At 42.3% G+C, this 27,309-nt stretch overlaps 1 protein-coding gene across 1 annotated transcript in view; it reads left to right on the top strand.

Annotated features, from left to right (window-relative positions):
* RBL2 (RB transcriptional corepressor like 2) overlaps positions 1-25,647 on the top strand; it is a 132,957-nt gene extending 107,310 nt beyond the window's left edge. The window contains exons 15-22 of the mRNA XM_040328662.1: positions 1,774-2,010; positions 4,017-4,255; positions 4,666-4,842; positions 4,980-5,051; positions 9,762-9,849; positions 14,334-14,539; positions 15,405-15,572; positions 20,605-25,647. Of these exons, the coding sequence (XP_040184596.1) occupies positions 1,774-2,010; positions 4,017-4,255; positions 4,666-4,842; positions 4,980-5,051; positions 9,762-9,849; positions 14,334-14,539; positions 15,405-15,572; positions 20,605-20,775 (1,358 nt within the window). The 3' untranslated portion in view covers positions 20,776-25,647. The remainder of the gene's footprint in view (positions 1-1,773; positions 2,011-4,016; positions 4,256-4,665; positions 4,843-4,979; positions 5,052-9,761; positions 9,850-14,333; positions 14,540-15,404; positions 15,573-20,604) is intronic.
* The last annotated feature ends 1,662 nt before the right edge of the window (positions 25,648-27,309 follow it).

The raw sequence follows: 27,309 nt of genomic DNA, 5'->3' as shown, positions 1-27,309 counted from the left end.
ACCTTTACAACCCCTTCAACTGTCAAAAATACAGAGAAGGTAGTTCAAGCACTCCAGTTGTATAAAACGTCCATCATTCTCTATTATGTACTATAAAACTGGATTCTTCAAAATTGTATGTCCATAGAACCTTTGATTTGCTTATGGCTTTAGGCCTGGTTCACACTTGTGAATTGCATATTGCACAGGCACAGCAGCCCATTCATTTAAATGGGCTGCTGTGCCTCCTGAAAATGCAGGGAAAAGGTCCCTGCTCCATTTTTTAAATGGTAGCTACGATTAATATTAATGGCACCGCATGCATCTGCGTTTTTCTGTGCGATTGGCTGTGGCTGCAGGAACCGTTGCGGACCCGCAGAGGGAACCTGTTATACAAGTGTGAACCAAGCCTAAGGTGAAAAAGGGGCTCGGAGGAAGCTGTTCTGTGGTAGTTAGTACTTTTTCACAAGTGAAGTGGGTCTCTGCTTTCATATACCATAGAACAACAGACAAAAATCACAGGTGTGGCATTAGGATGATGCTTTAAAATATACAGCAATGTAACCGCTATCAAAAGATGTAAACAAAGATCTTGGGATAGTGCTGAATAGCTTGCAACATTGCAGACTCTTGTGCACCTCCCTAGCTTCACCTCTAGTCCTTTAAGGTGTGACTGCATATTTAGTGTAGTTACACTTTAATTGACTCCTACCAGTCTTTTACTCTTTTGTCTCTGATCCAGTAAAATATGGACTATTTGACCTGACTGGCACTGCTTAGTTGCTTGTTAAAATGATTTCTACTGAGCCTTCACATGCTCTGCACACTCATCTGGAATCCCCAGAGTACACAACTAAGAGAAAGGATTCTGCCTGCCATACTTGCTTTTTACAAATGTCATCTTAAGTAAGACTACTTAGAGAGGAGGCTGCATAGCACCAGTTGCATGGATTGAGGAAGCCTGCTAAAGCCAGAAATAAGGTAAGTAATACACAGTACCCATGCACCCCATGACTAAAGGAGCATTTAATCCTTGTAGTGTGTGGGGCCCCCCAGCAGGGTAGATTTTGTCTCACTCTTGGGGTCAAGCTTTACTTTTTTTTGTATGTTAGCTATTTGGCTTCTTGGATTGCCTAGACCTGCAATTTTAAGGGTATAAGCTATAATTATCATTAATATTTTTTTACAGTATCTATAAATTATTTCAACACGTAACAATATATACAAAGCGTAGAAGTTGCACCAAAAGGGAAAGGCATAGAGCACAGAGATCATTTGAAGACATGAAGTTATACACCCCACTGCTTGCTGTGCTTTGTAGTGCTTTATTCCTTTTACCATTAAAAGCTACCTTTTCAAGGTTTTTGTGGCGTGCGGCCGTCCATATTTTCTCTTCACGTTTTGCCTCGTGCATTGTTGGCACCCACGTTTCTGAGAGGACACTGATTGCACAGTGCACTCACCTGGAGCGGCAGCTCCTCCCTCATCATTTGAAGACCGATAATGGTACATGTGAAGGACAACAAAAATATCCATAAAAATATCTGCAAATGTATAAAGCGCATTGGTGTGAGAATGCAAGAGCTTGAGTTTGCATATTCAGTGGTTCAGAAGAGGGAAGTGTAAGGAATGTCTAGTGCAAAAACCAGCTTGGTTAGTAGAAAACTACAACAATGTCATGCTGTAACTGAGAACTGTGGGGTCCTGGAACTGAGGATAACTGTATATAAGCTATTATTTTTATTGTGAACTGACCGGTAATAACTCTTTATGCATTTAACTTTTTACCTTCAGACCCCTCATCTTCACCCACATTATGTGAACGATACAACTCGCCGGTTGCTGGCACAGCTCGAAGACGACTCTTTGTAGACTCAGAGAGTCCTTCTGATGGAGGAAGCCCAGCACAAGCTTCTCCACACTCTTCTGGGGAAACGAACACCACACCAGTTCCTGGGCAGACACTAGTAACAATGGCTACTGCTACAGTTACAGCAAACAATGGCCAGACAGTCACCATCCCTGTGCAAGGTGAGTTCACAGCTATGAATGTATACCAAACAAAGCAGGGATATACAGTAGGTGATTTGTTTTAAAAAAATACCATTTAGTATTCAACAGAATACTATATAGAATACAACACATATCCCGATCATAGAGCCCGGTAAGGATGCAACATCCAGCTCTAGGCACGCAGTGAGAGGAACGGATGGTGTTCCTCCCACTGTGTGATGTAAGAAACCGGAAGCAACAAGGATTTTGTCACTTCCTGTTTAGGTTCTTTGTTTACCTGGCCTTTACCAGTCTAATCTGTGTCTGATCGGCTGCATTGGAGGCCAGAGATGAGATCTGGGGTCTAATAGACCCCAGATCTCTCCATAAAGAGGACCTTTCATGGCTCATGCTATTACAAGGGATGTTATTCATCCCTTGTAATAGCAATAAAGTTTCTTTAAAAAAAAAAATGCTGGGCTTTAGGCATTTAACCTTTTCAGCCCTGGAAGCATTTGCCTCCAGTCCCTTTATTAGCTTTGTTGCCCTCTCTGGACTCTCTCCAGTTCCAGCACATCCTTCCTGAGGACTGGTGCCCAGAACTGGACGGCATACTCCAGGTACGGCCGAACCAGAGTCTTGTAGAGTGGGAGAATTATTGTTTTATCTCTGGAGTTAATCCCTTTTTTAATGCATGCCAATATTCTGTTGGCTTTGCTTGTAGCATCTGAGCCTGTCATCTACTAGGACCCCCAGGTCCTTTTCCATACTAGATTCCCCCAGAGGTTCTCCCCCTAGTGAGTAGATTGCATTCATATTTTTTCCACCCAAATGCATTATTTAAAAAATGTCTATATTAAACCTCATTTACCATCTAGTTGCCCACCACATTAATTTGTTTAGATCTTCTTGCAAGGTTTCCATATCCTGCGTATAAGTTATTGCCCTGCTTAGCTTATTATCATCCGCAAATACTGAGATTGAGCTGTTTATTCATCCTCCAGGTCGTTTATGAATAAATTAAATAGAATTGGTCCCAGGACAGAACCCTGGGGGACCCCACTTTCCAAACCGAACAATTCCGAGTACTCCCCATTTTCCCTCACCCTCTGAACTCGCCCCCCGCAGCCAGTTTTCAATCCATGTATTCACCCTTTGGTCCATGCCGACAGACCTTAGTTTGTACAGTAAACGTTTATGGGGAACTTTTATCAAATGCCTTTGCAAAATCCAGATACACCACGTCCACGGGCCTTCCTTTATCTAAATGGCAGCTCACCTCCTCATAGAAGGATCATAGATTGGTTTGGCAAGAACGATTCTTCACGAATCCTTGCTGATTACTGCTAATGATACCGTTTTCATTACTAAAATCTTGTATATCATGTCCCTTATCATCCCCTCCAAGAGCTTACACACCATTGATGTTAGGCTAACCGGTCTATAATTCCCAGGGATGTATCTTGGCCTTTTTTAAATATTGGTGCTACATTGGCTTTTCTGTAATCTGCTGTTACCATATCAGTCAGTAGACTGTTCGTAAGAATTAGGAACAGTGGTCTGGCAATTACTTGACTGAGTTCCCTAAGGACCCTCAGGTGCAAGTCATCTGGTCACAGTGACCTATTAATGTTACGTTTTTCAAGTCTATTTCTAATTCTTTCTAAAACTGCACTTGTGAGAGCCGCCGTACAGGTTCGGTGTTTCGCGTAGTACTGCCAACTTGCCGCAGTATTTCTGCGTGAGCTGGTCGGCAAGTGGTCAAGCAAAGAAACAGACCCACAGTCTATCCCTTCAGGTGCTGAAGTTAATAGGTGACAGATACATTCCTTAATGTAGAGAATGGATGATTTTACCAGAGTGTGTTAGTACCTAGCCCTGATTTGAACAGCTGCTGGCCATAGACATAGGACAGGGTTTAAATTCAATGTTTTTAATGTGCAACACATTCATCAGCATCTGCAAGGTTCATTTTAAAGAAGATCAGTCAGGAATTTGCTTGTTTGATTCCATTCTAAAAATGTTGCCTCTTTTATTCTTTTTAGGTATAGCAAATGAAAATGGAGGAATTACATTTTTTCCAGTACAAGTTAATGTGAGTGGACAAGCTCACAATGTGGCTAGTGCCATACAGCCACTCACAGCCCAGACCCTTGCTGGCTCATTAACTACTCAGCAGATGCAAGTTGCAGGACAAGTAACTATCCCGCAGGTCTCTCCAAGAAAGCAAAATCTCTGCAGCAAAATGATGAAGGCAGGATCTTTGTCTCTCTTTTGTAGAAAGGTAAGTACATTAGAGGCATTGTCCAAAATGTCTTGAGACTTCTAGGTTTTTTGACATTGCCAGTGATCTTTGTTGTGGCCCGTACACACCAGCTGAAAATAATACAAAATATACTGCTTTCAAAGTAATTGTACGATAATCTGATCGTTAGTACACAGCTTTCGAGAGCCAATCACGACAGTTCATGCAACATTATCCGATGGCACAAGCACAAAAATGTTCTCGTATGATACCAGATCGTACGATTTTTGTTTAATCAGGACAGTTGTAATTTGAAAGTACAGTACAAATACACTACAACACATTACATCACTTACGTCGTACAAGAATTTTTGGTAAATTTAGTGGTTGTTTTTAATCTATTTCTATTTGCCTTATTAAAAAATGTATATGTCCTTTTTTTAAATAAGGTTTATCACTTGGCCAGTGTTCGTCTTCGTGAACTCTGCCATAAGTTGGAGGTTTCTGATGATCTTCGTAAAAAGATCTGGACTTGCTTTGAGTTCTCTCTTGTCCATCATTCCTCTTTGATGACAGACCGACATCTGGACCAGCTTTTGATGTGTGCAATCTACATGATGGCGAAGGTAAAACTTACAGATTTATTCCTTGTTTTGTGGGGCTTAGAACATAATAACTGTTAGCATTTTTGACAAAGATAATAATGTCATTTAAAAAAATCTGGCAATGTAATTTATTACCTCTTTTACTTCATTGGTATCAGGTGACAAGAGAAGATACATCTTTCCACGACATTATGAGATGTTATCGTACCCAGCCTCATGCACAGAGTCATGTAAGTCAAGCAGCTTCTCACCTTAAAGCACTTTGTCACCTACATGTAGTTTACCTCAACATGGATCATATCTTTTTAGAGATTACATTTATTTATAGACAGACTGTCAACATCAATTTTTTTTTTTGTTAACCAGAACTAAAAAAAATCAGTTGCACAAAATATATACTTCTAGATTAAATGTGAAATCTATTGCATTTTCTATTTTCATATCCAGCCAACAGAGGAGATCTTAGTTCATTTTAATATGTTTTCCAACCTATCTTTATCCACTTTCCTAAAGAAAACTTTTCATAGATCTCAATAGCTAAAGCTGGAATTTGCACACAAGTGGACAAGCCAGGGCAGTGAGTTATCTTCTTCACTCCCTTCTTTTCTACTGTCACAGTCTCTCCCTCTGTAGTTTCAGTTGTATCTGACACTCCCTCTTTTTGAGCTAGAGCTTTTCTGAGTCTGAGCTAGAGCCTTTCACTCTGCAGGGAGTGCAAGTTTTGGAGGGCTCAAGTTCTGACTCACAGGGGGGGGGGGTGTTGGACTACTTACATGCACAGTGCAGTAGTATGGTAACAGTGGGGGACAGACTTTTTTTTATGACTGTGGATTGCTTTACCACTTACGCAAATGGCATGACTTCAGCAACTTAGGCCTTGTTTAGATGTGCTTTAGCTTGGATATCAGTGTTCATCAAGCTTTTGTAAAGCATTTTCAATACCCTTGGCAAATTTTGAGCAGCATTGTTGAAGCCTGTGAAAAATTCTTCGGGTCTAGTCTGGGAATGTTGAACACAGATTTTAATGGGAGTGCTTGGCTGTCACCTTAGATAAGCTTCTATCAGGCTTTTAACAAGGTTCACTTAGTGCTGTAGCATATGGATGTCCGCTAGGGCCTTGCAATTTTTATTTATTTTTTTAAGCATAAAATTGCTATTACATTTCCAGTAAAAATACAATTAGATAAAATATAACTATTTTATAAAATAGAAACAGTATACAATACAGTTACATCAGAACAGGTGAGTCTCTATAAAAGGTAGCTAGGGTACAAATCCAGTACCGTATTTATTGCGGTATAACATGCTCCCGCGTATACCGCGCATCCCTAAAGTGGCCCCGAATCCTGTGGAAAAAAAGTTTTTTTTGTACTTACAGTTTTGGTGTCTTGCGCGTCCTCGCGTCCTCCCCGCTCGTTTCACGCGCTGAGTTTGAATACTGCGCCAACATATACAGAGCGCAGTACACTCGTGTATTGTCGGGCAGGCTCGGCAACTCTCGCGCTCACGTCCTGTACGTCCAGGATGTGAGCGCGGAAGGAGCCGAGACTGGCCGACTATACCCGAGTGTACTGCGCTTGGTATATGTCGGCGCAGTATTCAAAATGTATTTAATTTGGATAATATTAAACCAGCATTGACAATAATTACCACATCCTGTTTTATAAGGTATATACATATAATCACCTTAAAGGTTTGTTAAAGCGGGGGTTCGCCCTGTAAAAAAAAAAAAAAAAGTTTTTTTTTATTAGACAATTAAATTCGGCATCGTAGCGCGAGCTACGGTATGCCGGTCTTACATTTTTTATGCCCGTACTCACTGCGGTATCGTTGATTGAAGAATCCGGGGAATGGGCGTTCCTCTGGTGAGAGAAGGTGATTGACGGCCGGCCCTGGCACGTCACGCTTCTCCGGAAATAGCCGAAATAGGCTTGGCTATTCACGGCGCCTGCGCATAGCCTGTGCGCAGGCGCTGTGAATAGCCGAGACCTACTCCGGCTGTCTTCGGGGAGCGTGACGTGCCAGAGCCGGCCGTCAATCATCCTCCCTCTCCATAGGCACGCCCATTCCCCGCGGGAGTCGGATTCTTCAATCAACAATAGCACAGTGAGTACGGGGTTTAAAAATTTAAGACCGGCATACCGTAGCTCGCGCTACGATGCCGAAAGTAATGGAATAATGGGGTGAAGGAGGGTGAACTACCGCTTTAATATGAAAATGAATTTAAACAGGGAACATAGAAAACCAAAATTTCTGTTCGGGTACTATGGCACACCAGCCAAAGAAGAGCCTACGATAACGAATAGAGTAAGGTCACGATGGGCTGACCATATGGGCCGGTTCACACTGCTGCGAATTCTATTGCGAATTTGATCCCTTGCGATTGCTCAAATTCGCAAGTCATTTTACTAACATAGTTTTCCATGAGTGCCGTTCACATCAATGCGTTGCGAATCTAAGCTGTGTTATAAAAGGGTCCTGTGCGAGTTTGATCCATGTGTGATGCAAATTCAGCTCTATAGACTGGCATTCCCTGAAATCACGGCAAAATCGTGGTAATTTTGAAGTCGCCGTAGTGTGAACCGGGCCTAAGTCCTATGCTGTGTAAAATTGTTTTTGCCTCCCTATTTGTTAGGCTACTTGTTTTTCATATGTCAAAATCAAGTCTAGTTGTTTTATAATTTTGGAAACATTGGGGGTTAAAATGTTAATAAAACCCAGGACCCTTCATTCATTATATCTGGTCTCTTACAGTACACAGAACATGAAAATGCAATTATTTTAGTAAATATAAACTGCTAAATACCTTTTCTCATCAGCAGTATATAGCAGTCTTGTGACTTCTATCAGTGTCCAGCCAAGTACTGGTTAAAGCTTGTAGGAGGAGTTTTCTGAATAACCTGTGATACTGCAAGACCCCTGACCCTATCTGGACAGTGCCGATTGGCCCTGTGCTGATCACATTCATCATTAATGGATCAAACTGCCTTTTTACACAAAAGGATTAACCCCTGAGGTTCCACAGCGAGTATAACAAGCATGCGTTACTGCATATATAGATTATCTGTATCACAGGTCTGAGCTCAGGAGGGAAGCCGTTCGTATCCACACTGAGGAGAGCCTGGCCTTGGTCAGTTCTCGAAATGCACCCTGTGATATTAGAAAGTAACTTGAATATCGCAATCGTAGAACTCTTTATGTGTGGGCAGCTCCGTAGTATGTGGTACTATATTCGCTCCTGTGAATAGACACGCCAGCATAAATTATCACTGGATGGAGAGAATGCTTAAGGGGGTCATGTACCATCTGTGTTATATTTTTTGTGAAAGATCACACTAGAGTATCTAAAGCCTCATACACATGGGGTCGGACTTCAAACAAACTTTTCCGTGGATTTTTGTTCGAAGGGCGTTGGCCGTGAACTTGGTATGCATACACACGGCAGGACTTTTTCAGCAAACTTTCCCAAAATCACGTGTTTTTTCAGCTCTTTACCTCCTCCCTTTGGTCAACTTCTGTATTGTTGTTTCATCTTTTGCATTGGTTCTGAGCATGCATGTTTGTACTTTGGACTTAAGTCTGATAGATTTCTGTACACACGGCAGGACTTTGCACCATAGGACTTTTGTTGCCGGAAAGTTTGTCTGTTTGCAGAGCGAACATTTGTCCAATGGAGCGTACACACGGTCTGATTTTTGAAAAAACCTGGTCATTTTGAAGTTTGTTGTCAAAAAGTCCTATCGTGTATATGGGCCTTTAGATTGTTTTGAATGAAAATTACTCATTGGGTATCTGTAAATGTCCCTTTCTCATTTTGCTAATGAAGAAGTCCTATTGAACGTATCTTTAGATTGGAAAAGTAAAGCAATGTGTACAGTATAGTAATTCCTCTGGAGGGGTATTTGTCTGAGGTTCAGTACATCCATGCTGTTATGGGTTCTGTGAGGTGAGATATAGGATTGCTCCATAAATTTGAGGATATACAGGCATACCCCACTTTTAAGTACACAACGGGACCAGAGCATGTATGTAAAACGAAAATGTACTTAAAGTGAAACAATACCCTTTTTAATTTCTGGGGTGTAGTAGGGGGTCAGGGACTGTAGTGGGGGTGTCAAGAGCTGTAGTTGAGGTCTCAGGGGCTGTAGTGGGGGTGTCAGGGGCACACTGGAACAGGGCGGGGTATGTTCTCGGAGCTTCAGCTCCTTCTACTGCGGCTGCAAAATGTCCGTACAGTACTTGTAAGGCACTTTACATACACTCGCAGGTATGTCCTTACTCGCGAGTGTATGTAAAGTGAGTGTACTTAAAGCGGGGTATGCCTGAGAGTTCCCTGGTATTTGGAAGTCTCCCCTTAGATAAAAGGCCAGTGTAATAGGTCACCTTTGCTGAAGATAATTCCTGTTTCAAGAAACATGGTTGGCTTTGTGTTTCTAAAGGCCCATACACACGATCAGACTTTTTGACAACAAACTTCAAAATGACCAGGTTTTTCAGAAAATCCGACCGTGTGTACGCTCCATCGGACAAACTTTCGGATTTCATCGGACAAATGTTCGCTCTGCTCAAACTTTCCAGCAACAAAAGTCTGATGGAGCAAAGTCCAATCGTGTGTACAGAAGTCCATCGGACTTAAGTCCAAAGTACAAACACGCATGCTCAAAACCAATGCAAAAGATCAACCAACAATCGCAGAAGTTGCCCAAAGGGTGGCACTAAAGAGCAGAAAAAACACGTAGTACGTCAATTACATCACTACGCATCATATACTCCAGGCTGCAGTCAATATTTTTTTTCAACTTAGGAAATATCTTCAGCAAAAATGTGGATTTAAAAATGACACAGGTAACGTTTTAGTGAAAGTGAAGCTTTCCTTCAAAAAAGGAAAGGCAGTGGATAATTGCTTCCTATTGCTATATTGTGTTTTCTACATTTTTCAGGTTTACAGAAGTGTCCTAATAAAGGCAAGGAGGAGGCGACAATCTGGTGGTAGTGACCATTCAACATCAGAGAACAACAGAGAGCTTGGTAAGATGAACTTCTCATGTGCAAGTGAATGCCCAGAACTCCCTTTTTTTAACCTTTCTTCACAAGTAGTGTAGTGGTGACAACACAAAGTTTGTGACTTCCCCATGATTTCCCCAAATGTAGGAAACAAATCTCTTCAATGTTGGATAATGGCTGACTGCATGCATGCTTTCCCTTAAAGAGACCCTGTCACTAACCAACTAAAAATTGCCAAAACATAGAAGAATCCAGCATTTTAAATGTTTACTTGCAGTATTTCTTTCCATAAGCAATGTTTTATTCACTTCCAATGTACCTTTTGAACTTGCTAAGGAATTTGACCAGTTCCGTAGCACAGCTGCCGCTTCTGCTCTCTCGTGCTATGGCATAGTCCTCTTATCTTCTTGGGGCCAGATTCTCGTAGTTTGGCGTAACTTTGTGCGGGCGTAACGTAACCTATTTACGTTACGCTTCCGCAACTTAGACGGGCAAGTGCTGTATTCTCAAAGCACTTGCTCCGTAAGTTGCGGCGGCGTAGCGTAAATAGGCCGGCGTAAGGCCGCCTAATTCAAACTTGGAACTGGGGGGCGTGTTTTATGTAAATGTGCTGTGACCCGACGTGATTGACGTTTTTCACGAACGGCGCATGCGCCGTCCGTGGAAATCTCCCAGTGTGCATTGCGCATTGCTCCTAATACGCCGCAAGGACGTATTGGTTTTGACGTGAACGTAAATTACGTCCAGCCCCATTCACGGACGAGTTACGCAAACGACTTAAAGTTTTCAAATTTAGTTGCGGGGACGACGGCCATACTTAACATTGGTACGCCACCATATAGCAGGGGTAACTTTAAGCCGGGAAAAGCCTAAAAAGGCGTAACTGTACTGCGTCAGGCCGGGCGTACGTTTGTGAATTCGCGTATCTCGCTGATTTACATATTTCGACGTGTAAATCAGCGTACACGCCCCTAGCGGCCAGCGTAAATATGCAGTTACGATCCGACGGCGTAAGAGATATACGCTTGTTGGATCTAAGGGAAATCTATGCGTAACTGATTCTAAGAATCAGGCGCATAGATACGACTGGCCAGACTCAGAGACACGACGGCGTATCTGGAGATACGCCGTCGTATCTCTTTTGAGAATCTGGCCCTTGGTGTCTAATTGCTGTTTGTGCTGGTCCTAATTCTCTGCCTTTACACCAGGGGTGTCAAACACAATTTCACAGTTCAGGAGTACGCTATGTACAGGGTGCAGAGTTCCGGAGTAAGCTGTGCAGAGTTTAGAAGTACGCTTCTTAAAATGGTGTCGAGATCTGGAGTACACTACATACTACAGGGTGCATAGTTTAGAGGTGTAACCCCCCCCCCCCCCAAAGCTTCCTTTTATCTATAATCTCTCCTACCTTTCCCTATGTAGCCAGCCCTAGTACTGCTCTCTGTAGGCGGCTCTCTCTACCACCCATGTATTCGGCTCTGTTATACCTCCCTGTGTAGGCAGTGCTGCCTTGCAGGGAGATTCTTCTCACTCAAATTCTGGAGAGCTGTTCCCGCCGTGCCCCTTCCCCCTCTTGTGTGGAAACTGTTATATCTGGAAGCCTCAAAAGCAAAGTTGTCACAGCTGTGACAGAGGGGAGCGGAGGGTGAGAGCCAGGGGTGGCGGAATGGAGTTCTGATACAATATGGCTGAAAAACGGTGTGAGGGCCACATAAGGCCTGGTTGGCTTGATTTAGCCTATCGGCCTTCTGTTTGACATATGTGCGCTACACGCACCTCACCAAATAGCATTTTATGTTGTGGATGGAGCGAAGGGGAATACTATAGCATGACAGATCAGTCTGCGGGAAAAGGAAAAGGTTGGTGAACCAACAATGCACTAGCTTAAAGGAACCTTTTTAGAAAATAAAAAATGTACCTTTACAACCCATTTAAACTAATAAACCAATGCCTGGAGAGGGGTTTTAGCCTATAAAGGGGAGCTTTCGGCTTCCTAAGGGCAGGGCATGTACCACACAATTTGCTGAGTCCCCTAGGAAAAGAAAATTGCATTGAGTACAGAAATTTGGTTACAAAGAAAGAATATATACACCGCTTCCAGCTGATAACACTGCCTTATAGTCCCACTGCTGTGTGAAGACTAGAACATGAGAACACGAAAGCACCAGTTTGGAATACTGCACTCTTCTTCAGCTTTATTGTAGATACCACATGGGGGGACAGAGCAAATATTTGTACGAATAAGCGCATTTAGAGTGCGAAATGCGTTGCCAATTGCTTTGTACCCCGCTATGATGTTTTTATCCGTCTGTCTACAATAAAGTTGAAGAAGAGTGTAGCATTCCAAACTGGAACTACAACTACAAACCTTTCCTGTTTGTGACATTTGAAATGCCATTATTCTGAGAGTTCAAGCTCCTTTTCTGTGATTTAAGTATTTTCATTTTGCTTTTAAAGGGGTTGTAAAGATACAATTTGTTTTCCCTTAATGGCTTCCTTTACCTTAGTGCAGTCCTCCTTCACTTACCTCATCCTTCGATTTTGCTTTTAAACGTCCTTATTTCTCCTGAGAAATCCTCACTTCCTGTTCTTCTGTCTGTAACTCCACACAGTAATGCGAGGCTTTCTCCCTGGTGTGGAGTGTCGTGCCCGCCCCCTCCCTTGGACTACAGGAGAGTCAGGACGCTCTCTACATTGCAGATAGAGAAAGGAGCTGTGTGTTAGTGGGCGTCCTGACTCTCCTGTGGTCCAAGGGAGGGGGCGGGCACGACACTCCACACCAGGGAGAAAGCCTTGCATTACTGTGTGGAGTTACAGACAGAAGAACAGGAAGTGAGGATTTCTCAGAAGAAATAACGACATTTAAAAGCAAAATGGAAAGATGAGGTAAGTGAAGGAGGACTGCACTAAGGTAAAGGAAGATATTTAGGAAAACAAAATTGTACCTTTATAACCCCTTTAATTAAATAATTTTGTTCACTGTACTGTCAACTTAAAAAATAAATAATAATAAAGACTTTATGGGATTCCCATTTTGACATGTATCTAGCAGTTCCTCAGCCTGCCAAGTCTAGTGAGGAGCTCTGACCAAGGAAATAATGCTTTGTTCCCATAAATGCTAACCCTAGAGGAAATCTAATGGAGGCCTGTCTTATTTTTCCTTCAATTTTACAAGGATACTTGGACAAACTAAGCATGAATATTTATGGAAAGTGCTTCCAAGAAAAATATCCTTCAGCAGTGAGATCTTTTCCATGTGTTTGCCCGGAGCTATGCCTACCTCTGAGTAGCTCTGTTATTTTATATTATATTATATCCTGTAACTTTCAGACTAGGCAGTGAGCTGGCCATACAATGTTGTTGTTTTTTCATTCAGCCAGTGGACTCCTCTGTTAGTCCCCCTATCCCCCTGCCAGGACATTATATTCTGACTGCTGTACTTTCAACAGATGTCAATCAAACAACTGATTTCTGTTGAGTGGGGATGTCCACACACTGATCCCTGCTGAACCAGCAACATTTCAGTATATGGCCAGATTTAGAAATCTACCGTATTTTCCGGCGTATAAGACGACCCCCTAATTTTCCAGGAAAATTTTTGATTTTGGGATATACTCACTGTATAAGACTACCCCCTTCCTTCTAGTCTTTCTGGAAGCTGAGGGGGAGCCAGAACCGCTGACAGAAACAGGCTTTTTCAAATCTCACTGTGCCATTACATTACATTCCTCACTGTGCCATGACATTACATGCCCAGACTGTGCCACTGTGCCATTACATGCCCCCACATTGCCACTGTGCCATTACATGCCCCCACATTGCCACTGTGCCATTACATGCCCCCACATTGCCACTGTGCCATTACATGCCCCCACATTGCCACTGTGCCATTACATGCCCCCACATTGCCACTGTGCCATTACATGCCCCCACATTGCCATTGTGCCATTACATGCCCCCACATTGCCACTGTGCCATTACATGCCTGAACGTGTTGCCCCCCCCAGTGCAATAACACTCACTTTTTTTTCTTCCGGCGGTGACAGTCCCCCATGCTGCGAGCGTGAATGATTTCAAAGCCGCGCCTTCACTTCAGAGTGTTCTGTGATAGGCGGCACACAAATCTTCCCAGCAGCGCCTCTGTTCTGTTTCCGCCTATCACGGACGTCTTCTCATCTCGTCCGAGGATGAGAAAGCATCTGTGATAGGAGGAACACAGAACAGAGGCGCTGTTGGGAAGATTTTTGTTCCTCCTATCACAGAACACTCTGAAGAGAAGGCGCGGCTTTGAAATCATTCACGCTCGCACTCGCCGTATGGAGACTGTCACCGCTGGGGAAAAAAAAGTGAGTACTGAGACCGTACCCGGCGTATAAGACGACCCCCGACTTTGGATGCATTTTTTTGCATCCAGAAAGTCGTCTTATACGCCGGAAAATACGGTATATGCAGATAGCAGTCTCATTGTGTCTAATTGTTACTTTTTTGTTGTGCCATATGCTTTGCAGGGAGCAGAGAGCCTAGTCCAGTAATGCGATCCAGTAGCACTTTACCTGTACCTCAGCCGAACAGTGCCCCGCCAACACCCACACGACTGACTGGAGCCAACAGTGACATGGAAGAGGAGGAGAGAGGAGACCTCGTTCAGTTTTACAACAACATTTACATTGAAAAAATGAAAAACTTTGCAATGAAATACACACAGCCAAATGCGGTAAATGTGCTTTGTCTTCCAAAATGTGTTTTTTTTTTTTTTTGTACACAGTATTTAAAACCAAGCATCTTTAAAGTGGAATCCTAGGCACAGACATCTGTATAAATCTTAATGGAAAAAATGTAGAAATGTACCGGTCAGGTGTGTTAAATGTGCAGATCATTTCTGTTTACTGTACAGTTCATTCATAGGTATAGGCAGGATAATAAAGCCAGCGCTCTACTCCCAACTGCTATGAATGATGTGCCTCTCATATACAGAAGAGTGATGCCTCGTACACACGGTCGGACTTTTGACCGTGCAAAAGTCTGCCGTGACCCCATCGGGGTGTTTGCACTTTCCCCAAACAGCTGGTCCTTGACTCCACACTGCCCTGAAATTGGGGGCCCCATGATGGCACTGAGAGTGATAGATACACAGGGGAGGCAGTCTGCCTCCTACCTACTTGATGTCTGTTTACCTGCACTGTCATCTTGTAGGGGCCCCAGAGCATTTATTTGCCCAGGGGCCCAGGATGCTATTAAGACGGCCCTGAGGACAGGTTCTCTGTCTAAGGTCCGTCAAACTTCAGAGAAAAAAAGTTTGATGGAGGCTACACACAGCCGGGCTTTCCGAGGGAAAAAAAAGCCTGTCTGACTTTTTTTCTCGGAAAGTCCGGCCGTGTGTACAAGGCATGAGTGTCCTTTCACATAGTGATTGGGATTGAAGCAAGCTTTGAAATATAGAGGGCCAACTGTCAAGTGAACCTTCCACTAAATAGGGTTTTGAGTAATAATGTCTTGCACACATCCATGACTGCTCTTTCTCAGCCATTAAAAATAGAAAAAAATAAAAGCCCCTTTTAATTATTACCTTTTGTTTACAGCTTGAATCAACACCTCTTTCTCCCTACCCGTCCATGCGGATCCTGTCCCCGCGACGTGTGCAGCTGTCTCACAGTCACCCCATCTACATTTCCCCTCACAGTGAAGAAAACACCAGCTCATCACCTCGGGAAAAGATAAGCTACTACTTCAACTTAAGCCCAGCTAAGGTGAGCATGGGACGCATAAACATTTGGGTTTATAGATTTTTTGCTGAGCCAAATACAGAGGTTACATAGGGGTTGGTTTACTAAAACTGGAGAGTGCAAAATCGGGTGCAGCGCTGCATAGAAACCAATCGGCTTCCAGTTTCTTTTGTCTAAGCTTAAAGCGGTCCTCCACCCTAAAGTGGAGTCCCGCTGATCGGAACCCTCCCCCCCTCCGGTGTCACATTTGACACCTTTCAGGGGGGAGGGGGGTGCAGACACCTGTCTAAAGACAGGTATTTGCACCCACTTCCGGCCACACGCTACGGGCGAAAGACGGGCATTCCGTCACATCCCGTCTGTCGCCCGTTGTGTGCTGGGAACACTCGGCTCCCAGCACACAGCGTGTGAGCCAATCGGCGGGCGCAGCGCGACTCGCGCATGCGCCGTAGGGAACCGGGCAGTGAAGCCGCAGCGCTTCACTTCCTGGTTCCCTCACCGTGGATGGAGGGGGGAGCAGCAGGGTGACGAGCGATCGGCTCATCCTCTGCTGCGATCACCGCTGGACTCCAGGACAGGTAAGTGTCCTTATATTAAAAGTCAGCAGCTGCAGTATTTGTAGCTGCTAGCTTTTAATATATTGTTTTAGTGGCACATCCGCTTTAAATTGAACAAGCTAAAGTAAGAAGCTGATTGGCTACAATGCACAGCTGCACCAGATTTTGCTCTCCCCAGTTTTAGTAAATCAGCCCCATAATTAAATAGTTAGTCTACACCGGTCCATCCAATTGAAAACCCCTGTATACACAATCCTATACCCACAGTTGATCCATAGGAAGGCAAAAAAAAATCCAGGCAAGAACAAATTTGCCAGAGTGGTGTGGAAATAATTTGTTCCTGATCCCGCAAGAGGCAATCGGATATTCCCTGGATCAACTTCACCTATAAATATTAGTATCTAGTTATTATGTACATTTAGGAATGATTCCAAGCTTTTTGTAAAACAATACACTGAGCTGGCCAAAACCAGCTCTTGAGGGAGTCTATTCCACATTTTCACAGCTTTTCTTCCAGACGTAAAGCACGCCCCCTTTCCTCTGTGATGACCTTAAAATAAATAACTCTACACCAAGTTCACTATATGGACCACTTATGTATTTATACATGTTGATCATATTCCCCCTAATTCTCCTCTTCTCAAGAGTGAATGAATTCAGTTCCTCTAATCTTTCCTCATAGCTGAGCTCCTCCATTCCTCTTATCAGTTTGGTTGCTCTTCTCTGCACTTTCTCCAGTTCCCGATATCCTTTTTGAGAACTGGTGCCCAAAACGGAACTGCATATTCCAGATGAGGTCTTACTAATGATTTGTGCAGGGGCAAAATGATATCTCTCTCTCTCTGGAGTCTATACCTCTTTTAATACAAGAAAGGATTTTGCTTGCTTTGGAAAACACAGCTTGGCCAGTGATTCAGGAAATATTGAAGCAAGAAAACTAGCATGATAGCCGAGCAATTAGCATTTTCAGGAAGAAAGACCAGCTTCAACACCTGTTTTATCAGCATAGGTTTTCATCAATTCCTGTTTTGACTGGCCTGTCCCTTTTTAATTGTTCATTAACACTGCTCAGGGAAAAAGTATTTTTTCCTCGCTCATTGAGGAACACAAGAATTCAAAGACGGTTGGGGGTATACCACAGCCTGTGGCAGGATTGAGAAATCCTCACTAGACTGGCAAACCGGAAAAAAAATGCCAGCCCAGTAATACCCACTCCTACTCAAAGCATGTCTGCTCTGCTAAGAAATACCTAACCTTTCGTGCTAGCAATTTTTTTTTTCTTTAATCAATATTACCTTTTTCTTCAGTCAAGATTCCTCAACAAGCTACATGGGCTGGTCTCTATGCAGGGCTATATAAATCGACATTTCCACAGCTCTAGCTGTGAAGGCTGTACCCAAACACTGCTGGATCATTGAAGGGCTAGTATGGATTGTGATTCTCAGGATCGGGCTCTGCATTGTGGCACTTTCCAGACTGCATTAGTGAGCTGCAGAGTGCTTTCTGGGTCCAAGACTGTGGCACAGCCCCAGGTGTGATCCTGTCTCAGAAGACACGTTTTAGCTGCCTTTATACTAGGGCCACTAGGTGCCATTTGATATCCCACTTCCTGTAGGTTTGCCAGGTGCACCTCTGGTGCTGCCTGAAGGGCCCAACACTGACAACCTGGATTTTTGCCCTGTGTTCAAGTCTGACATCTTTGCAGTGCTCCCTATCAGGTATGACTATCTTCTTTGGCTCTATCCCGAGAAGCTCCAGGTGTGTCTTCAGAGCTGCCCTAGACACCCTTGTCAAAGATGTCACTAGTGTGAAGTGTACCCATCTTCCTCAGCAGAACCCAAGAAGATTCACTTTTGTTACTCTCAAGGCTCAACCTCCATCCTCAACTTCTAAAGCCAAGTCCAAGCCTCACCCCCAGACCTCCTAAAGACTCTGGATTTTCAAGTCCCCCAAACCCTTAGATACATTTTCAACATGAGAGGGCACACCCACTTTACAAAGTGGGAGGAAGTCTGTTATACTTTGTGGACATTTGGACTGCCAGCATCTCAAATGCTTGAAAGCAGGAGACAGTTTCTAGGGGTTACAAGCTAGACACACCTTGTGAGTCTTCTGAAGCAGTACCTTAGTACCTCAGTACCTGTGGCAGAACAATTCCAGTGTTCTACTCCGACCTGTTTACAGTTTCCAAACCCAACGGGAGCATCCCTATCTTTTATATCGAGGCCCTAAATGTCTTCATTTGGGCCCAAAATGTTATTACAGAAACAAAGACAAACTTTTTCTTTTTCTTCAAAATTTTTGGTCTTATTGTTTGTTTAGCAAAAAAAAAAAAAAAACCCAAGTGGTGATTAAATACTACCAAACGAAAGCTATATCTGTCTCCAAACAATTTATAAAAATGTCCTTTGGGTACAGCGTTGCATGACCACGAAATTGTCATTCAAATTTCAACAGCATTAAAAGCTCAAAATTGGCCTGGGCAGGAAGGGGGTGAAAGTGCCTGGTATTGGAGTGTTTACAGATGGGTACTTTCATGCCTGCATATTTCCATCAGCAATTCCTTCGCTTTGCTGTGGGTTCTCAGCACTTCCAGTTTGTAACCCTGTCATTTGGCCCATCTTCTGCACCTCCAATGGTTACCAGGGAGCTGGCTGTAAAATCTGTTTATTGGGGACAAAGTTTGCACCCCTCTGTGTCTATGATCATGCTCTTAGTGCTGCTTTTCCACAAAAATAGAGGCTTGCTGGGAGTTGGAGGACTTTTTCTGGGCTGACCAAATTTTTTTGTTTGCCAGGGCCCAAATACTGCCCAATTATGCAAGGAGTTCTCGTTGTTCCAGTGTCCAAGACATATTAGTAGCTAGGGACCTACTGAGCCCACCACACTCCACTAAAATATCACATTTTATGTGCACTAAACCTTTAATTACTAATTCCTCTATTACACACATTGTTATTGTTGGTCTGAGAAGGAAACCGCAGGGTGCCGTGCCAGAGTGTGTGAGACACCTTTTCCAGTGTCAGATACTATGTAGTTAAATTTACTGGTTGCCGACCAGCCGCTGTCGTTTTACGGCGGCAGGTCGGCTCCCCTGCGCGAGAGCACGTAGCTATACGTTGGCTCTCGCGCAGGCCACTAGTGTTAACCCCTTCACTGCCAGTGGCATTTTTATAGTAATCCAATGCATTTTTATAGCACTGATCGCTATAAAAATGCCAATGGTCCCAAAATTGTGTCCGAAGTGTCCACCATAATGTCGCAGTACCGAAAAAAAAAATCGTTGATCTCCGCCATTACTAGTAAAAAAAAATATGAATAAAAATGCCATAAAATACCCCCTATTTTGTAAACGCTATAACTTTTGCGCAAACCAATCAATAAACGCTTATTGCGAAAAAAAAATACGAAAAATATGTAGAAGAATACGTATCGGCCTAAACTGAGGAACCGAAAAAAAAGGAAAAAAAATGTTTTTTTATATATTTTTGGGGGATATTTATTATAGCAATAAGCAAAAAAATATAAACTTTTTTCAAAATTGTCGCTCTATTTTTGTTTATAGCGCAAAAACGAAAAACCGCAGAGGTGATCAAATACCACCAAAAGAAAGCTCTATTTGTGGGGGGAAAAAGGACGCGTCGCACGACCGCGCAATTGTCAGTTAAAGCGACGCAGTGCCGAATCGCAAAAAGTGCTCTGGTCTTTGACCAGCAATATGGTCCGGGGGTTAAGTAGTTAACTAAAACTGGAGGGTGCAAAATCTGGTGCAGCTCTGCTTTGCAACCTGTCGGCTTCCAGGTTTTTCTTTTGCCAAAGCTGGACCTAATGAAACAGAAGCTGTGGAGGTTCACCGGGAAATTGCTATTTTTACCCTTAGATGGATGCTCATTTTGTCTAGGGGAATCGGCTAGTTGTTTTAAAATCGAAGCTGTACTTACCTTTTTAGAGAGCGATCTTCTCCGCCGCTTCCGGGTATGGGCTGCAGGACTGGGCGTTCCTTCTTGATTGACAGTCTTCCGAAAGGCTTCCAACGGTCGCATCCATCGCGTCACGATTTTCCGAAAGTAGCCGAGCGTCGGTGCGCAGGCGCAGTATAGAGCCGCACCGACGTTCGGCTACTCGTGACGCGATGGATGCGACCGTCGGAAGCCTTTTGGAAGACTGTCAATCAAGAAGGAACGCCCAGTCCCGAAGACCATACCCGGAAGCGGCGGAGAAGATCGCCCTCTACAACGGTAAGTACTGCTCGGATTTTAAAACAACTAGCCGATTCCCCTAGACTAAATGAGCATACATCTAAGGGTAAAAAAACATTTATGGGTGAACTCCCGCTTTAAAGGCCTCTATGATGTATATGATTGGAAAGGATTGTTGGGTTTGGCTCCAGATCTGTGCAGATGTTGTTAATTCTAAATGGGATTGTACATAGTTTGTAAAGTGTGTGGCTATCTTTATTACTCACTTTGCTAAGGTATATTTTCTATTTTGATCCACAGAGATTGCAGGAGATTAACAGTATGATCAGAACAGGAGAGACCCCCACTAAAAAACGGGGCATTCTGCTGGAAGACGGGAGTGAATCGCCAGCCAAGCGGATATGCCAAGAAAACCATAGTGCCCTTTATAGGAGACTACAAGATGTGGCCAATGACAGGGGAACTTTATGATCTAGTTAGAGTCTTGGACTGTCTAAATTCAGTATTTTATATAAATTATTATTATTTTTTTAATATTATGTAACATAAGACATCAGGACTGTCAATGTCAAACAGATTGCCCTGAAATATTAAACTGATCTCTTTGCAATTAGTGGGATTATGCATTGACACGGAGAAGAAACATTTACTAAAATGTGTTGAGCACTTAGGTAGTAGGCTGCCAATAGGTTGTACCAGATATTTACATACAGAGTCCCAACTTGAAAATGGACCCTGTATCAAGCGAAGACCTAAATGTACCCTTCTATCGTAAATGGAGTAAGGAAAAGCTCAAGGAAACAAAATCTTACATTGAACTAGTAATGGTATCTAGCAAATAGTGAACACACTGGCCTGTACTTTTGATAAGTTCAAATCCAGGCCTATGCAGAAGATAAGGTCACAGAATTATAGGGATTTACTTAGAGTGGTGTAGAAGATCAGTGTCATGATGAATAGTATGGTCAGGCAGCAGGCACTGTACACATCCCCCTAGAATCGGGGTTATTACAACAATATTCATGTTTACCAGAGTATTTCTATACTAAAAAAATACATAGGCTCTTTTTTGGAAAATGCTGTTGCCAATTAGGTGCTGTGCTAATTAAAATGTTTTAATATTTTGAGGCATAACAAACATGTAAATCAGGAGTGTTAACATTTCCCTGACTTCACAGAAAAGTGCTTGTTCCAGGTCATTAAATGAGAAGAGGCTAGAGGCAGCCAAGCAACTAGCATTCCATCATTGGCAGTCACTCGGTTTTTTAAGAAGGAGATTTTCTTTAATGCTGATCCTTAGGTACAGTTTTCAGTTTAATGCATGCCTCGTTGGCCACAAACAATAGAAATCCACTTTTTATGCAATTAATACATATGCAGAGCCAGTTATTATATTTCAAAGTAGCAATGATGTCTTTCTCAAAACTCTGGGAGCGCGCCTTTTGTGGCCTCACATCATTTCCGAATGACGCGTAGGCTGCTCTAGGGAAACTGCACTTTCCATCACGCCCACCTCTGCATTCATTGGGTGGGAAGATTTGATCTGCACTTTTTTTGGTTAGTACTTGGCAGGCTTTGGGTCGTTTTTACTGATTTGCATATTTTGCCCATCAGCTTTAATGGGCATGTATGGGTGACAGACTAGGGACCTCACACAGAGCACCCCCATAACAGTTTTTCAGACTGAGGCAAAGTGCCAGAGCTCTCTCAGGTTGGATTACTCAAATATCTAATTGTAATAATCAAAGGACTGAAGTTAGGAAACACCAACTTCTTGCATTTACACTATATTTGTGTAGCCAGAGTTCAACTCTAAATAAAATTTAAATTCTTTGAAGATATTGCAGATGATCTGTATCCATATCAGATCTTACCCTAATGTATAGTAATCCTAAACTTTGTAAAAAGCCTGTAAATTGGTAGTCCTAATGAAATGCAAGGTCCTACAAATACCTGCACTCAGTTTTCACTATCTCTTTTTATACTTAGGAAGATCAAATATAAAAACCTTAACTATTGTAAATCAAGCGAAAGGTTTCCTATTAGTTCTTCAGTACTGATTTGAAGCCTGATGCTCAGTAAGGACATGCAGTAGGAGGAGGGTCAGCCCTTGACTTTTGAGTTATAAGTTGAGATTTAAAATGTTGAACACCACCAGTGAAAATAACAAAAGATGACATGTTAACATTGAGATCTGTCTATTTAATACATATGTTGTAGTAAGGAGAGGTTTATATCAAAGATAACTTGTTAAGTGAGAAACATATAGGGTGCCCCTATGGGTCTTTCCTGAAAATGTATATGGGAACTTTAAAGTGGATGTAAACCCTCTCCTATACCCAGTGAATTGAACAGCCTCTGATGATACACAGAGAAGAAACAAATCTCCTTACATAAGTTTTACATGTATATCTGCAGTCTTCAGCTTTCTAGACTCTTTGGAATAAAGTACACATCCTGTTAGAAAATGTTCTTCCTGTTTCAGCAGTGGGAGGGGAGTCTGGACATACACTGTGTGACAGCTGATTGAAGGAAAGGCCCACACACCCCTCCACATAGGCAGAGGAAAGAAGAAACAGGCAAAGCTGTGCTGTGACTAGACAAGCTCCCTGCTTATATGTCTCTAAGCTTCCTAACCGACACAAATTTCCAGCTGCTTTTATCTCCTGTGTTGGAGAACTTGTCACACGTTATCATGCTGATAACAGAGGAACGGAGCAAATCAGATTTCATGAATGGGGTTTATATCCACTTTTTATGGATTTTCTTTGACTCAGTGTATGAAAGCAGGTAGGTCAGCAGAACAGCTAGGCAACAACCCCTTTTAGGCCTCATGCACACTAGACGTTGTGTTACCTCTCTTGGATGCTTTTCCTCCTGGCAGCAGCTCTTTGGCAGAAAAAACGCTTGATGCTTCTACTAATACAAGTTAAATATTTTATTCTGGCCGTTGAAATACTCAAGCGCTAAACGCATCTAGTGTTAACAAGTGTCAAGTGTTGTTTCTGCCAAAACTCTGCTGCTCCTGGATATGCTGGTAGTGTTTTTTTTTTCTGCCTCTAAATGCCTATGTGTGCATGGGCACATAAGCTAACATGCAGGGGTATTAAGAGGCAGAAAAAAACTCCCGGTGTCTCTAATAACCATTTAAAATACTACCAGTGTCCACGAGGCCTTAGAATAAGGTCAGCAATGGCAGCATCCTTTATTCTCTGATTACAGTGTTACTTTAGGAGGGATGACAGATAACGCGTTAGCTACTAATAAATAGCTTCAAATATAATGAACTAGTGGTTATAAGCATGAGTTACACAGTCTTTGTGAGCAGACCGTTGGGGGACCAATCACAGATTTCTCACTAGGTGATGAAGATGTAATAATAAGGTGTTTGCAATGTTTTTTCTAAATCATATTTTGTTAGCATTCATGTGTGAATGAATATTGGCATATTTAATGTTATTTCAGCCTAACAAACTGTAAAACAATTTATGCAGTTCAACTGCTAATTTACTATTGTCCTGAAGATAACATAATGAAAATGCTTCTGAACACAAATGCTTTGATTGAAAATGAGACCATGCGTCCCGCTCTACTTGATGGTAAAGTGTTTTCCATTAGTCCTCACCATTCAACTTAGTTGAAGCTTCTGAACCCAACCAAATGCACTCCACACTCCCATTCTGATAAGTGTTCACTGCGTGGTGTTTTTGCATTTTTGTTTAGCTTTGAACATTGTGTGAAACAATCGGACCATAGTTACCTTTTTTATTTATATTGCATTGCACGATCATATGCATGTGTTCAAATGAAAAACGCAGAATTTGACAAGAAAAGGCTGTTTGACCTGCTTTGGCTGCATTTCCAATGCATCTCAATAGAATTTGTTATGTGTGAAGAAAGCAGGTCAAACGCAAGCTTTAAGCTGTCATCCATGGAGTCCATTGAAGTCAATAGAAATCTAATGACCTTTGTTTGGGGTGTGCTTCAAACACACATCAAATGCAGGAAAACAACATCCACCTACTTGAGCCCTAAGATCTCCTATTGCCCTAGTTATTAGTTTAGTGTTGTATAAATATCCTAGAGACAAGCCGGGACTGCTAGCTGGTGGAATTTTTTTTTTTTTTTTTGCATGGATTTTTGTAACTTTTAAATACATACTGTAGATGTGAATTCATATGGAGCATATTATAATTGAGACCAGACTAAAGGAAAAAAAAATTGAAAGTTGTAAGTTAGGCGACAGTAACCCCCAACCCTACTACAGGTGTGACCATATTATAAAAATTATTGTAACCCCAAGGTGCTAATTTAGTTTTAAAAAATGATTTTAGAAAATATTTTTAAAATAATATTAGCAAAAAAAAAAAGAAAAAGCCACTAATTATTGGAAATCCTGGTAGAATTGACAAAGCAATGTGCATTTTTTAAAATTTAGTATTACATGAAAAAGCATATAAAAAAAAGAAACTGCATTAATTCTTTTAACATATAAATTATTTAATTTATTTAAACTTACTGTTTACTGGGTCTTCTGTTAAATAGTTAAACTGCATGTATCCATGTTTTTCTGTTTTTAAAGGACACCTGTCATGAGAGAAATATGTAGGGTGCCGTTACTGATAATCTTTTGAGAATACTAGATGTATAGCTGTAATCCTGGCCACTTGGCCTCGGTGTCACTGACCTAGAACAAATATGAAGAGTTGGAGTTCTGACTTCACTGGCTGCATAACCGTTCCCAGATTTTCAACAAGGTAATAATCATTTTCTGACGGTCAACAATGGCAGCTTGGCACATTAGTCTGGGTGATGTTTTGCTAGTTTTCATCATGAGGCTCTTAGCAGTAATCAAACCCAGCAAGCCCTATAGCTCTTCAAAGTGGCACTAAGTCACTAAACTATCTGCTACCCTGCACCCCCTAACATATAACCCTCCTGAACCCCTAATTCTCAACCTGACCCCTAAAGTAATTTAATGCTTAATTTTCACCCAACATTCAAACCTATCCTGTGCCCCGACACTTAAAACCCCTCCTAGGGGAAGGGTCAGGTTAACACTAAACGTACCCCTTCTTCACGTGCCTAATGCTGAGCTGCCACATTGACTTTAATTTGGAAAGATTTGCATAAAAACAAACCACTGCTGAGTTTATAGCAGCAAAAGCTACAATCTAATAGCAGCCCCAATGTTTTTCTCATGAAATGTGCCCTTAAAAATAATCCAGATTGTAAAGTAGCCTTCTTTTTGCTTAATAAACCATGTTATGTATATAAATGCTAATGTTTAAAATGTATTTGCTGTACAAACATGCTTGCTAATGAATAACACTTTATATTGAATGATGTGGAGTATTCTTTTTACTGCACACAACACCTGCCTACAAAAGGGAACATTTGGGGGGGGGGGGGGGAGTGATTATGCAATAGAGGAGAAACAACCACATTTTCCTGCTCTTGGGAAAAGCTGTGGAATAACAAATGTGGATTGTCACAACTTTTTGGAGAGTTATCTATAACGTGTTGAAGAATATGTTATATTTGAACTGTAATACTCATTTAACATTGCATGCTGGTTAATTAGTACATACCGTGTTTCCCCAAAAATAAGACATACCCATAAAATAAGCCGTAGCAGGATTTCTAAGCATTTGCGCAATTTAAGCCATACCCCGAAAATAAGACATAGTGATTCTGTGCGTGCAGCAAGCTGAGGCATAGAGGGAGAAATAGAAAGTGAAAGTGAAAGTCTCCTCAGTGAAGTGAGGAGCAGGACGCTCTGCTTTAGGTATTGTGTATCCTCAAGGGAAGAAGTAAAGCTGTGGCTCCAGTTTTACTCAGAAGTGTCGGTCTCTCTCACACCCTACAACCACCAGTAAAGTTGCTGCTTAATAAAAATAAGACATCACCTGAAAATAAGACATAGTGGGGCAGATCCACAAAAGGATTATGCCGGCGTATCTATTGATACGCCGGCGTAATTTTAAAATTCCTGCGTCGTATCTTTGTTTTCTATCCACAAAACAAGATACGACGGCATCTGGGATCGATCCGACAGGCGTACGTCTTAGTACGCCGTCGGATCTTAGATGCAATATTTCGGCGGCCGCTAGGTGGCGTTTCCGTCGATTTCCGCGTTGAGTATGTAAATTGGCTATTTACGGCGATCCACGAACGTACGTCCGGCCGACTCATTTTTTTATGTTGTTTTTGTTCGGCTTTTTCCGGCGTATAGTTAAAGCTGCTATATGGTGGCGTACTCATTGTTAAGTATGGCCGTCGTTCCCGCGTACAATTTTGAAATGTTTACGTCGTTTGCATAAGTCGTTCGCGAATAGGGATTTGCGTAGAATGACGTCACCATCGGAAGCATTGGCTTTTTCCGGGTTAATTTCGAGCATGCGCACTGAGATACCCCCACGGACGGCGCATGCGCAGTTAAAAAAAAGTTGTTTACGTCGGGTCACGACGTATTAACATAAAACACGCCCCCATTACATCCATTTGAATTCCGCGCCCTTACGCCGCCAAAGATACACTACGCCGCCGTAACTTACGGTGCGAATTCTTTGTGGATTAAAAAAAAAAAAATACGTTGCAGCGGCGTAGTGTATCTTAGATTCGCTGCGCCTGGCGGAAGATTACGCGCAGGTACGTGGATCTGCCCCAGTATGAATACTTGAGGAAAAATAAATATAAGACGGTGTCTTATTTTCGGGGAAACACGGTAGTTAATCTAGTTGAATAAAGATGCAAGTCCAACCAGTTTAACCAACACATATATATATATATAAAAAATAGAAAATCTCCATATACAGTAAAACCTAGGTTTGTGAGCATAATTCGTTCCAGAAACATGCTTGTAATACAAAGTACTTGTATATCAAAGCATTTTTTTTACAGGGTATAAAAGAGAAAAGAGGCACCTCGGAATTTCCGATGGAAAAAGTCAGACTGTGTATGCCCCATCGGAGAAATTCCATCGGAAATTCCGATGAATTCCAT

The sequence above is a fragment of the Rana temporaria genome, chromosome 11, assembly GCF_905171775.1.
Source record: "Rana temporaria chromosome 11, aRanTem1.1, whole genome shotgun sequence".
In the NCBI taxonomy this organism is placed as follows: domain Eukaryota; kingdom Metazoa; phylum Chordata; class Amphibia; order Anura; family Ranidae; genus Rana; species Rana temporaria.
The sequence above is the reverse complement of the archived record's forward strand: the minus strand, read 5'-3'. Positions and strand labels throughout refer to the sequence as shown.